The following is a 14,189-nucleotide window of genomic DNA, read 5'->3' as shown; positions in this document are numbered from 1 at the left end:
AGTGCAATTTAGCAGGATTCTACTGTATTGGTAAAACAGGAAAAAGTGAGAGGAAGGATATGATAAATATGGGTCAACAGCATAACACTGTTGCAAAAAAAGCGACCGTGATTCTGAGATATAGTAGCAGGAGTATTGTAAGCAAGACATGGGAAGTAATTCTTCCTCTCTACTCCATGTTGATAAGGCCTCAGCCAGAGTATTGTGTCCAGTTCTGGGCACCACATTTCAGGAGAGATGTGGACAAACTGGAGAAATTCAGAGGAGAGCAACAAAAACGATTTAAGGGCTAGAAAACATGACCTATGAGGAGAGATTGAAAAAAATTGGGTTTGTTTACTCTGGAGAAGAGAAGACTGAGTGGGGATATGCTAACAGCTTTCAAGTACATAAAACACTGTGACAAAGAAGAGGGTGAATAATTGTTCTAATTAACCTCTGAGGATAGGACAAGAAACAATGGCTTTAAATTGCAGCAAGGGAGGTTTAGGTTGGACATTAGGAAAAACTTCTTAACTGTCAGGGTAGTTAAGCACTGGAAAAAATTGCTCAAGGAGGTTGTGGAATCTCGGTCATTGGAGGTTTTAAAGAACAGGTCAGACAAACACCTGGCCAGAATGGTCTAGTTATTAAGTAGTGCAGGGAACAGGACTAGATGACCTATTGAGGCCCCTTCCAGAACTACACTTCCATGATTAGCTAGTGAGGGTTTAAACCAAGAAATACTGGCAGAACTACACAGGTTGTAAATTATTGGCCAATATGTCTTCAAAGAACTACAAAACCCACTCAAGGGGGAAGAATGCAGAAAAACTGTAATGCTTCAGTATGCTATAACATATAAATAGGAGACTGGAAAAGACAACGATCTTCTAAGCACTGGAAAAAACAAAACAAAATACCCAACGCACAATCATGTGGCATATTCCTACCAGAACAACAGTCAGTGCTTAATAGATAAGTAAATAGATAATAATTTTTTTAAAAAACCTCCAAGTTCTCTACCATTATGTCCAGGAGAAAATCCACCCCAAATTTAGCATTCAGTTTAATCCTGTGAACATATACAAGAATACTATTGTATCCTGAAGTGTCACCAGCCTTAAGAGAAACAAAAATAAAGTAAGACTCATAAAATGACTTCAGTAATGAACCTTGTAATGGTGACATTTCATTTGATTAGAACAAATATTTCAAACAATTTGTTTTCAGAAATTTGGCAGGAGATATGAACAGCAGTTTTAGTCTATAAAATTTGAAAAACAAAAGTTTTTGTCTAGCTCTATCTCGGAAAACAGTGAGACACATGTATGCGCATGCACAAGGTCCGACATATGTAGATACTTTTTAATACTACTGCTAATGTTTGCCACCACATACAAATTTTATAATACATACCAAGTCTTATCTGTATGCAAAGGACTGATCTTTATTTTGAGTTTATGACCTATATTACACTGAAAAGATTTTGAGTCTAGCTCAGGGGTTCCCAAACTTGGTTTGCGGCTTGTTCATGGTAAGCCCCTGGCGGGCCCCGAGACACTTTGTTTACCCGAGCGTCTGCAGGTATGGCCGCTTGCAGCTCACAGGGGCCGCAGTTAGCCGTTCCCAGCCTATGGGAGCTGTGAGAAGCAGCGCGGGCTGGGCCACTGCTTCCCGTAGCCCCCATTGGACGAGAACGGCAAACGGTGGCCACTGAGAGCTACAAGCAGTGGTACCTGCAGATGCTCAGGTAAACAAAGCATCTCCGGGACCGCCAGGGGCTTACCCTGAACAAGCCGCAAACCAAGTTTGGGAACCCCTGGTCTAGCTCAAAACTGACTTATCAGCATATAATCTTGAGCACTTGCTATAGGCATCACAAAAGAATAAAGAGCATTTTAAACTATTCTGTTTCTTACTCCTATCTGCCATTATTGTGCAAGTCTTTCAGATTTAGGTCTCTTCCTCTTCTTCACTGATTTATGGCTTCTATTCTATTATTTTAAATTAGCAACACATATCTATCATGCATATTGACAGCGTGGCAACAATTTACATTCTCTCAAGTTGAAAACAAATATGAAAATCAAGGAAGATTTTTGGAGCAAATCATCTAAATGTGTGGAACTCTGAAAAAACTCAATTCTATACCTACCTGACCCAGTTCGATATAGTGCTGTCTGGGACCCTTGGTGTAGCTCAACTGCTCCATGATTTGGACTGCGGTACACGGGACTGTAATAGGTTCTCCCTTCATATATGGGGGTGATATGTAGGTCAGGAGATATAGCTGAACGTAATTCTTGCCCAAGCTGACTGTTCTGACTAGCATACGAACTCCTCAAGCCTAGAAGCAAGAAAAAGGTAAATATGTATGATATGCAATTTGTGGCAATTTAAGTCAATTTAAGTCAACTGGAATTCAGAGGCTTTGTGGCAGTTCTGCCTAAACTTCGTAGAGTTGTTAGAATTAAAGCACAGCAGTGAAATCAGTATGGACTACTTTTAATAAGCAACAGCCTGGGTCTCCCCAAACATAATGGACATGTTTCTGCTCCACCTTCATCAGAAAATAGCCCCCATTAAGCAAGTGAATTGTGATGGTCCCTTAGCAATTTTACTGTTAGTCTTTTAATTAGCCAAATTGATTATATGTGCTCCACAGTAAAAAAGGAAGTAAAATGGAAAAATTATTGCTTGTTTTTAAGGTTTTTTTAAAAAAAATAACTCAGGAAATATGAAGTGCCCAGATTTTGCACAGTACTTTTTAGGAACATGATGACGACGACATCATTTTAGCAGTAACTTCTATTTTTAACATTTTTTTAACCTGGGTTTTTATGTAATTTAGGCAAGCAGATAAATCAAATTGTTCCTGAAACTTTAACATTTATTCTGAAAGTTTCAAATGTTATTTGTAACTTTGCCTATTCACATCTTGAAAACAGTTCAAAACAAGAAAGAATAGAAATTTGTTTCATACTCCTATTTGATTTTCACTTGTTGCTTAACAAATGGTTTAGTTGTAATGTACTAAGGTTCTTAAATGTTTTGTATCGAAAACTTCAAAACAGTTCAAGATCATTATTTCTGGATTTGATGACTGCTCAGCAGAAAGCAACAGACTGTTAAACACCATTACATAACGTCTCTCTCTTTGATGACAAATGTAGCAGTTCCATTCCCCAATCTATACTGTGCTGCCAAGCGGATTACAAGATTCTGCAAAAACTATGCACAAATGAAATATTAAGTTCACCTCCTGCTGCTGCTGAAGTCAATGGGTGGCAATATTCTCATTGGCTTCAATGAGTGCAGGATCATGCCACCTGCAAAAATATTACACTTTACAGCCAAGCTGTTTAATGGCTATTTCATTACCCAAAAAAAAAAAAAAAGAAACATTTACAGGAAGATGCATTTTATAAATGTAAAGGTCCTAGCCTCATTTTGTGTTCTCCTTCCAATATTTGAAGGGCTAACTGGAGAAATAACCAATTATAAGAAAGTATTTTCTTGGTATTTATTTAAATCATGACAAATTCATAGACTATTCAGTTAATGAGGTCCTCTCAAAAGTTCTTAATTCACAGATTCCAAGACCAGAAGGGACCATTGTGATCATCTAGTCTGACCTTCTATATAATACAGACCATCGAGCTTCCCCAAAATAATTCCAAGAGCATATCTCTTTAAAAAAAATCCAATCTTGGATTTAAAAATTGCCAGTGAGGGTAAATCCACCACGGCCCTTCTTAAATTGTTTCAATGGTTAACTATCCTGATTGCTAAAATGTTATGCCCATGTCCAGTCTGAATTTATCTTGCTTCAAATTTCAGCCATTGGATTGTGGTATAACTTTCTTTCTGCTAAACTGAAGAGCCCATTGTCAAATACTTGTTCCCCATGTGGTACAGACTGATCAAGTCACCCTCCCTTAACATTATCTTTGTTCATTCATCTGATTACCCACCATGAACCCCAATCTTTCTCAAAATCACAGAACAGGTGATTCTATCCCGGAAAGCAGCAAGTATGGCCTACGTTCTTTGTTTCTAGATGTACATGTTCACATTTATTTGTATTAAAAATGTATATTGTTTGCCTATCTCAGTATATTTAAATATGTTGTGACAGGGTCGGGCCAGATGGCTACAGGAGAGTAATAGAAGGCAGATATATTAGCCCCAGGTTAAGTAGGTCCCTTTTCCCTGGGTAAGGTTCCAGAAGAATCAGGAACCTTCTGGAGACAATTAAGACAGACAGGCTGATTAGAACACCTGCAGCCAATCAAGAAGCTCCTAGAATCAATTAAGGCAGGCTAATCAGGGCACCTGGGTTTAAAAAAGGAGCTCACTTCAGTTTGTGGTGCGCGTGTAAGGAGCTGGGAGCAAGAGGCGCTAGGAGCTGAGAGTGAGAACGCATACTGTTGGAGGACTGAGGAGTACAAGCATCATCAGACACCAGGAGGAAGGTCCTATGGTGAGGATAAAGAAGGTTTTGGGAGGAGGCCATGGGGAAGTAGCCCAGGGAGTTGCAGCTGTCGCACAGCTGTTCCAGGAGGCACTCTAGACAGCTGCATTACACAGGGCCTTTGGCTAGAACCCAGAGTAGAGGGCGGGCCCGGGTTCCCCACAAACCTCCCAACTCCTGGTCAGACACGGGAGGAGTCAACCTGGACTGTGGGTTCATGAAAACGGCCAAACTGAGGGCTATTGTGAAGCTCCAAGACGAGCAAATCCGCCAATAAGCGCAAGACCCACCAAGGTAGAGGAGGAACTTTGTCACAATGTGTTAATAAGGAATAATTACTGTTAATAAAATAGATGGTAGTGATATATTAATAGTCTGCTACAGTAAATGCAGACAATTAGAAACAGAAGCTGATCATTACAGCAAAGAAGACAAGTGCATTTCAAAGCCAAGTATTTTTTCAGAATACAAACATCTTCTCATGTCCTTAGCTATAATATACCAAAGGATTACACCACAAATACAATGGAATTAAATAAAATAGAAGATCCATCCAGCTAATTAATTATAAGTTATTTTTGAAAATGACTAATCCCATGGCAGTTCATATTGCCATAACTGTAAACATGCATTCCTCAGATTTATTCAATCCTTCAGCTAACTAGAAAAGGCCAGTTAATAAGGGTATGTTTAAAAGTCTACTGTAACTTTATTGGGGAGATAAATTATTTACTTTGTTTTTAACAATAAATTCAGTCATTCGGTAGTTTGACTGGCTGGTAAGATATATATGGCCAGATCTGCACATTTTCTAAGAACAAGATTTTGCCCAGGTACCACTATGCAAGCTTCCCCCTTATCCCTTGTAAATCCTGTGTGGCAGTTTCCTGTCCTCCACACCAGAGATTCTGTTAAAGGTCAGCAATGCGGTATCTATAATTCTACCTAACCTAATACCCAACCCCTCTCTCTGTCTCCTAGGCCCTATTTTCTTTCTGGACTGCTAACCTTCCTTCCTTTTCTTCTGGTAAAAGTGTATTCAAATATACCTTGGTATCTCCATCTTTTAAATATAAAAATCCTAACCTTGACTCTGCCTGTCCTTCCAACAACTATCCTGTCTTCGCTTATTCTCCTTTAGCTTCAAAGGCATTGAGTAGACTGTTTACAACTTATGTATTACCTCACTCATCTCAGACTCAGTATTTTATCCATTCCAATTTGGTTCTGTTCACTCCAATCTCTTGAAAGTGCTCTCAAAATTTGAAAAGACCTCTTTATGGCTAATTCTTGAGGCTTATATTCCATGCTCAAAGTTTCTGCTGCCGTTGATACCAGACACACACCCCTCCTTTAGCTTCTGTGACTTGCCCTCCCTCCTTTGGTTCTCTTCCTTTCATTCTGGCCACTCTTTCAGCATCTTTCAATGACATTATCTTGTTTCCATTCTCTCTTTCTCTCTATTGGAGCTCTCTCAAGTTTCCTTCCATTCTTGGCTCTCTCCTCTTTTCTTTTAGTCCCCAGACTTAGGGTCACTTCATTAGTTCCATGGGCTTAACTATATTCTTTAAGAGGATTACCCTCAAATATACTTTTTCTTTGCATACCTATCTCCCGTGGTTCAATCACATGCATCAGTTTCTCAGACGAGTTTTGCACCCTTTACTCTTCTTTCCCTGATTTGTTAATTTTGGTTCTCCCCCACAACCTTAGAGTTGCACTAATGCTAGATTTCCCCCCCCCCCCCACAGGATTATAAACACAATAGATCCAAAATCCCTCCCTAAACACAAATAATTACACAAACACAAACTACAGAATTAATCAAGACATACAATAATAGTAAATAAAAGTGAAAATACAGGTACTGCAACTAGTCATACAGAAATATGATCAGATTTGTTCACAAAATCAGGTGGGGTTCAGGAGGAACAGTGAAAGGTTCCAGTCCACAGAAAGTTCATAGCCCAGAGAAAACATTGTTTTATTCACATTTCAATTCACACTTCAATTCAAGACTTTATTCACACATTTTTTCCAATCCATTTTATAAAATTCACATGGAATGGCAATCATGCTTCCTGTATATAGGTCATAATTCTAGGCATTGCATTTTTAATAACTATTAATTATAGTTACACAAAATGTTAATATTTGGACTCAGATAAGATAAAATGGAGGGACATTATTACACAACTCCAAATCATGATTCTTAGAGAAAGAAGTGATATTATACCTTAACTTGTATTTTAATACCTTTCTCAAAAAATCTCAAACCTGCCCTACTGTGATGTCTGAGAGGAAACTCTCTGGTCAGCATCAGGGCTTCTAGGGACATTAAAACTTGTTCAGAAAAAATTATCGAGATGGTGGGGACAGAAAGCTTAAGTGACTCATCCAAAGTAAATCAGGAAGCTAGTCTCAGAGCTAGGATTAAAATTCAGGTCTTCTAAACCTACAGTTAGGCCCACTAGATCACCATGTCACCTCCCAGGCAAGTCATTAAACCATTCTGCATATCAGTTTCCTCAGGACAATGGCATGTACCACACTGACCCTCTCCTGAGACCACAAACCCAGAGGAAAGAGAAGAGCTGATCAGCCATTCTACTAGCTCCTCTCTCAGCTTTGACAGCAGTGTGCATTTTCTGAATTGTGCTAGAGGCTGCTGCAGTACTAACCTTTTTCTCCCCTGTCCAAATTTCTTCCCCTAGAGTGGGTCTAGTAGGTGCATATAGTGTCAGTGGTCAGAAAACTGATCACATATAAATTTGAGTCTAAGGTTTCAGGTGTCACTGCGGGATCACACATGTGGCTCTTTTAGATGAAAATTAAGAGACAAGAAAGGGTAATACACAAGTACAACTTCAAGGTCTAAAGTAACTAACCTAACAAACATTTACCTTCTTCCCTTGGGGGAATTCTACACCATTGTGCATGCACAGCATTCATGTCTCCTGCAGATTTCTTTGCTTCCCCGCAGAAAAACGACTTTCTGACAGGGAAGCAAAGGGAAGCTGCAAGAGCAGTCACACACCACACTTGCTGTGCAGGTACATCATTTCAGGCACTTGGAGCAGCTGGCAGAGAGGTAACTCACCCCAGGGCTGAGGACATCCCAGCCAGTGGCTCCTACCTTGAGCTGGGATCAGCTGTTAGTCCCAGCTGGGCTGGAGGCAGGAAAGGACGAGACTTCCTATTCCCCTGCAAGGAGTGGCTGGGGCTGTGTCAGACCCACTCCCAGAAACCTCCCCCAGCTGCAAGAAGCTCAGCATGCTCCCCTGCTTCCTGCCCCCATTGCTGCTCAGCTGCAAGGGAGGGGTCACTGTACGGGGAGCTGCTCCCCCATCTGCCCAACCTCCATGCATCTAGATCTCCCATACCCAGACTCCCTGCCAAGCCTGACCCTCACCCAGAACTCCCCTAGCCCTCCATACTCAAACCCTATCCCATTAAACCTCAACCCCTGCATCTGGAGTCCCCCTGCACCCAGACCCCCTGCCTCTGGACCCCCACCCCTGCATCCAGACCACCCCCCACTGAGCTCTCTGCACTCAAATCCCCACCCTGATGAGCCTGAGCTCCCATACCCAAGCCCCCACATCCAGACCCCCTTGCCAGAACCCCAACTAGCTGCATCCAGACCCCCACCCCACCAAGCCCCACTCCCCCAGCTCTCAGGCCCCCCCGCTGAAACCCCCACACCCAGACTCCTCCGCTGAGCCCCAACCACTTTCACCTGGAAGCCCCTGCAGAATCCCATTGCCCCTGCACAAGGAAACCCTCCAACGAGCCTCTGGGCATCCAGATCGTCCCACACCTAGACTCCCCACTGAGGTACCTGCATCCAGATTGTCCCACACAGAGTACTCTCACCTCACACCTGGATCCTCCCCGCCCCCCCACTGAGCCCCTCCACACTTGGATCCTGCCTGGTTGAGCCTGCCTGCCCCACACTTGGGCAGGACCCCAGGGTATCTCTGGGGCAGGCCCAGGACTTGTGCTGTGTCAGGGTTGGTTGCAGCCTCACCATTCAGCCCATGCCCCATGGGTGGGGAGGCTGCAGGGTGATCTCTCATCTTCATACAGCCAGTGGCCTGTGTTCCCCATTGCTATGCTGGAGCCTCTGCATTTATTTACTGACAAATAAAACTTGCAGAATTTTAAAATATCGTGTGCAGAATTTTTAATTTTTTGGCGCTGAATGCCCTCAAGAGTAATCGTCTCAAATAAACAGATTCTACTTTTCAAGGTTGTATATGAGCTATGTCTAAACATATAATAGCTGCTCCATTTGCCTGCACAGTCACCATAATGCTAATATTTAATTTGTTGTGAAGTGCTTTGAGATTCATGAGCTAGAGTATGAAAAGTACTACATAAAAATAAAATATTAATGACTTATTTAAAACAAAGTTAGGTTTAATGTAAGTTCACCCGCACCACTTGTAACTTTGTATATAAGCTGTATATGTATTTAGATACAATTTAACTTCTAATCCAGTCCATATTTTTTGGAAGAATCTTACAACTTCATCCAAGTTTTGAAAATAAAAGTTCAGAAAGCATGCTATGTTGTACGTCACTATCATAATCTGTTAAACTGAGAGAAAATATGGTATTTGCTACAAAATTCCATGGTCACAAATATGAATGCAATACACCATTTGATACAGCTTTTGATACAGAAAGCAATTATAACTTGATAGAAGAACCTAGAATAATTGGTTTTTTACACAGTGCTTAATTTGTATATTTATAATTACATTACCGATTTTCTACACATGAAAGTGTGCACCAAGTTTTAAGCAGTGTCTTTACCTTTTTACTAACCTGTAAGGCTATCTGGACGTGGTGGTACCATTCTCTCATAGACATCATATTGCTGTCCATACTGGTCAATGTCATGAATTGTTCTTTGTAATGTTGTTCCCAAATGCTGTGGAACTGCAGTCATGCCAGCGCGTTTTGGGGAAGAAGATCCCATCTGGGCTTGGGATGGAGAAGCTATTCCTGTCTGTGCATCAGTTAGGGCAAGAGGTGAGCCCACTCTGACAGATGCTTGGTATTGAGAAGTTCCTCCACTGGGGTTAGCTGCCTGCCTAGAAGTGACTGAACTGATCCTCCGTACAGCTGCTGGTGAAGCAGGTCTCTGTGTTGTATAGGGAGATGTTGCTCGCTGTACAGGTAATGTAGTGGATGAATATGCGCTAGAAGTAAGAGGTCGTGATTCAGTAACTGATGGAGAACCATAACCACTTCCTACAGAAGTTCTCAGTGACCCCCTTGAGGGAGAAACACCTGTGCTGATAACGTAAGAAGGAGACTGTGTTCTGGATGGAACTGAACTAACACGTCTCATCACTCGGTTGGCAGCAATACTTACGGAGGGCTATTTAAGAAGAAAAAGAAAATGAGTTTTATTAATTTCAAATATTTTGGCCCTGTGATTATTTTCATTTTTTATTGAAACAGAAAAGCCAGTGGAAAAAGCACATCATTCAATACAGTATAAAAATGACCACACAAGTAAAGATTAAATTTACAGTAAATTTTCAGTCTCTCTACTTCTTAAATTTCTTTTATATTATGTCTTTCTCCCTGGGAAAACACATTAGTTGAGTTCTTCACTTATTCTCCACCTCTTCTCCATCTAGAAATGTTCCATAATATCAGATCAAAATCTGAAGACTAATATTCCTCCATTCTGTACTTCTGAGTGCTTCTCTGCCTCTTTTTTTATGTTAACATACTAACACTTTTTCACACCCAGTTATAATAACTAATTAGTGTTGAATCCTATCTGTAGTTATATCCATGGTTCTATTATAAAAGAGATAAAACTGAAAGAAAGTAGGACTGGTACCAGTCTGTGATTCAGGAAAGAGCTGAAAAAACAAAGGGTAGCAGAAGGAGATGAAACAAACATTGCCTGTCTTTAACATAAGACTTACACATAGGCATAAAACTATGATTAAGATTTTTGTCTCTCTAAAGTTAAATTGCTTCAATTGCGGTTTTATTGAGATAGGATACAAATAATGTACTCTTTCACCTGCTGTGCTTAAGAGTTTATTGGGTTTCAGTTACAATGAATTACCAACACTAGATGCATAATAATTTTAGTAAATAAATACTCTTCTGGCTGTCTACCACCTAGACTACTATTTACCCAGAAAAATTTTACTATTTCATTAATTTGAAATGTTTCAAAGGAACTTTATTTATTCTTGCCTATAATAAAAAATCTAGAACTAGCCATATATTTCTGTTCAAAATGTATTTCGGAGCAACAACTAAGCTGAAAAAAGCATTTGCTATATTGCATACCTGAACTAACGTTTGTCCTTCAGCCCGTGAGTTTCTCACCAAATGATTACTAGTGGTTCCAGTAAGTGAATGCTGCTGTCTATTTTCTGACTTGCCCAAGTTCTGGCTGTTATGGAAACTGCTTACTTCCTGGTAACCACTGTCAGAATAAGAATTCATTTGTGTTGAACTTCTTGAGTTACCTACTGACCCTGCAGATATGAAACCAGTATGAGAAAAAAGCTATTACACAATTCTGACACAATCAATAAAGAAATAAATTTCCAGTATTTAAAATGAGTACAACAGACCCTCACTTTCATGGAGAGATGTCTGTTCTGGTGAGTAGAGGTTCCCTTGTTCTGGCTCTGTTCTAACCTGATAAGTATTGATATGGACACTGTCGGACACTCTGGGTTTGCTTACATCTGAGGTTGGCACATCTGAAAGCAGAGTTCAATTAGTTAAAGCTAATGTTGCTTATAGAACTGCCAGTACTTTTCTAGTACTTTGTTATTGTCTTATACACCACCTGTTACAAAGAACTTAGATGCTATATAATAGGAGAAGCACAGTTCCATTGGTATGTCAGTACCAACTAATCATACACAATTTATCTGAACCTTATATGTGAGAAGCTCTTCAAGCTAGTTTCTTATACTTCTGAAGGTGGTATAAAATTTTGAGTTTTGTTATACTTCTCCTGCCTATTTTGATGCAGAATGCAGATTCACATCTCACAACTATGAAGCGCATTATTTAATATGTGATTCTACTCGGAAGTGACTGCAAAAATGGCACCTTCTAACTTAATGGATATCTACACTGGCACTTTTGTTGGTAAAACTTTTGTTAATTAGGGTGTGAAAAAAATACACCCTCCGCAACCAGCATAAGTTTCATCGACAGAAGTGCTGGCGTGGACAGCGTCATGTTGCTGGGAGATGCTCTCCCGCTGACATAGCTACTGTTCTATGTTGAGGGTGATTTAATCATGTTGACAGGAGAGCTCTTTCCTGTTGGCAAAGACCAGTTATATGGGAGGCCTTACAGCAGAGCAGCTGCAGCAGTACAGCTGTAAGGTCTCTAGAGTAGACATAGCCTTATTCTCTGTGTATTTCAATCTGCAGACTGTAGTGCAAAATAAGTTCTGATTTGTTAAGTCCTTTATCACTACAAGACCAGCACAATTAAAAGGCTGGCTGAATTCTATTCCTACTTTTCCATCACCAACATAAATGTTTATGAAGTCATTTACGCACATAAAAATCAGTTGAGTACAATGAGCCTACACAAGTGCCTCTAAGAACCTAATTTGGCCTGAATAACCTTTATTAGTATGAATGATAACATGTAAAGGAAAAAATCCAGCTTTACTTTCAGATCCCAACTTGAGATTGCAGAACAGAGTTCAAAAAACTATGTTTACATGTAAACTTTCACATTTGATAAGAATCATTGAGACACCACAAACATGGAAACCCATGACTATATTTTTAGTTACATTTCAGATCAGAACCACACTGCCTATCAGAAATCAATGAGAAATCTGAAACAATCCTTGAACAACTTTCCTTATTGTGTCTATTTTCCTCTGAGCACACAAGCTGTTTTGTCATTGAATGATGCTTCACAAAAGATGTGTTACTAGTATTGATTTTAGTATTTTAACAAGAAAATAGAGCAGTAAAACTTTTAGTTTTGGAAATCTATGTTATGTAAGAATTACACTGACTTTAATACATAAAGAAAAGGTGTGTGTAATTTCATCCTTACACTATCCCTGCAAATGATTCCTTCATTACATCACCTTGTTTTTTTTAAATTCTATTTGCATGACAAGATTATACTTCCAGTTTTGAGCAGCATAAGACTTTTGTTCTGTAGATCTACTATTTTTGCCCCGACTTTTCACTCATGTGATCAGTTATCATTATAACAATATTCTCGCCTGCCAAAAAAGTAAAGAATGCACCCTCCTCTAAACTTGGTATTAGCATGGCTCCATTAAGTGACAGGCAAAGTGGAGAGGGTGCTCACATCTACAAGGGGGTATCCATTCCGACATAAATAAACGTCTATAGTTACACCAAAACCCAAATTTATTCTGTTTTATAGAGCAGCTATTAGATGCTGAGACAATCACTAGTTCCTCTTCTGGGATCAGTTTTACTGTTTTGTATTTTAAAGACAAAATAATCTCTGCAGATATATTTCGAATAACAAGTTTCAAGTAGTATGTTTTCATTCCTTCAGAAGTGATTTTGCTTCCAATAAATGGATTTTACAAGATGCCAGCAACCCCTTTAGATTAATTTAATTTAAGATGGTTGCTGAATGGCTTCAAGATGTCAATGAATATTTTACATTCAATAAACATGATTTCTCCCAAAATATTGGATGCTTTTCTTTCATTATCTAAAAGTTTTTTAAGACCAGAAACAAATGTCGATGAAGTTTAAATGTGTAATGGGGTGTCAAATAAGAGGGACATTTTTTACCTTTGAATATGGTTTCTGAAACATTGGGCATCCAGCCATTCATGAGGCTGGCAACCAAGATGCAGACAACTTCTGTGACAGAGTGGGATATGTCTAGGTCAAACCACTGTGATCTCCATGTTGTATTGTAACCTCCATTTGGTATTATGGGCTAAACCCATGTTGAACCTTGCACAAGGCAAGGTTTGTATGAGGTATTCCAAAAAGGCACCCTGCCCAGGAAAGGTGCTTGACATCTCCTTGAAGGATGATCTCAGAAGTCATCATCAAGACAATAATTGGGGCATTGACTCAATTACCAGCCCATAACCATGAAACAATCTACACTCTACACACAAGCCTGACTGGGAGAAGGGGCTGGAGTTTCCTCGACCTGGAGACCATATTTAAGGAAAAGTGTTTCTCGGGGCAGAGGACAAATCCATTGCCACATGCAAGATGACTGGGCTGGAGAGACAGAAGGCAGGCAGGCAGAACTATGCCTAGCCACTAAATGCTAACAAGAATGCAGATTCAAAGAAGGGGGAGATCAGTGTTAGGAGCCAGGGCCAGGCGGTGGGTGGAGCTCAGGACTTTTATTACTTTGCAAAGATCTGTAACTCTCTAGTGCTTAAGAGTAAAGTGACTGTAGTTAAGAAATTCCTTTGCTAGGCCTTTGCTACATGAACACCAATGTACATGGCAATGCTTTTTCATTGTTCTTAAGATCCAAGGGTTTGGGTCTGTGGTCATCTATGCAAATTGGTGAGGATTTTTACCAAACCTTTCCCAGGAAGTGGGGTGCAAGGGTTGGGAGGATTTTGGGGGGGAAAGACATTTCCAAACAACTCTTTCCCAGTAACCCGGTTAAACGTTTGGTGGTGGCAGCAGAAGTCCAAGGGCAAAGGGTAAAATAGTTTGCACCTTGGGGAAGTTTTAACCTA

General features: G+C 40.1%; 1 protein-coding gene across 11 annotated transcripts in view; it reads right to left on the bottom strand.

Moving 5' to 3' along the window:
* PKP4 (plakophilin 4) overlaps nucleotides 1–14,189 on the bottom strand; it is a 256,739-nt gene that overhangs the window by 98,404 nt on the left and 144,146 nt on the right. For 5 of the 11 annotated variants that reach the window (XM_075117855.1, XM_075117858.1, XM_075117856.1 and 2 more), the window contains 4 exons: nucleotides 11,077–11,208; nucleotides 10,787–10,977; nucleotides 9,290–9,848; nucleotides 2,138–2,329 (listed from right to left, as the gene is read on the bottom strand). In XM_075117855.1, coding sequence (XP_074973956.1) covers nucleotides 2,138–2,329; nucleotides 9,290–9,848; nucleotides 10,787–10,977; nucleotides 11,077–11,208 — 1,074 coding nt within the window. The remainder of the gene's footprint in view (nucleotides 1–2,137; nucleotides 2,330–9,289; nucleotides 9,849–10,786; nucleotides 10,978–11,076; nucleotides 11,209–14,189) is intronic. The other 6 variants (XM_075117861.1, XM_075117863.1, XM_075117857.1 and 3 more) reach the window with 5 other exon arrangements.

Source organism: Caretta caretta, chromosome 11 (assembly GCF_965140235.1).
Source record: "Caretta caretta isolate rCarCar2 chromosome 11, rCarCar1.hap1, whole genome shotgun sequence".
NCBI lineage: Eukaryota > Metazoa > Chordata > Testudines > Cheloniidae > Caretta > Caretta caretta.
Note: the sequence above shows the minus strand (reverse complement) of the source record. Positions and strands in the feature narration are given on the sequence as shown.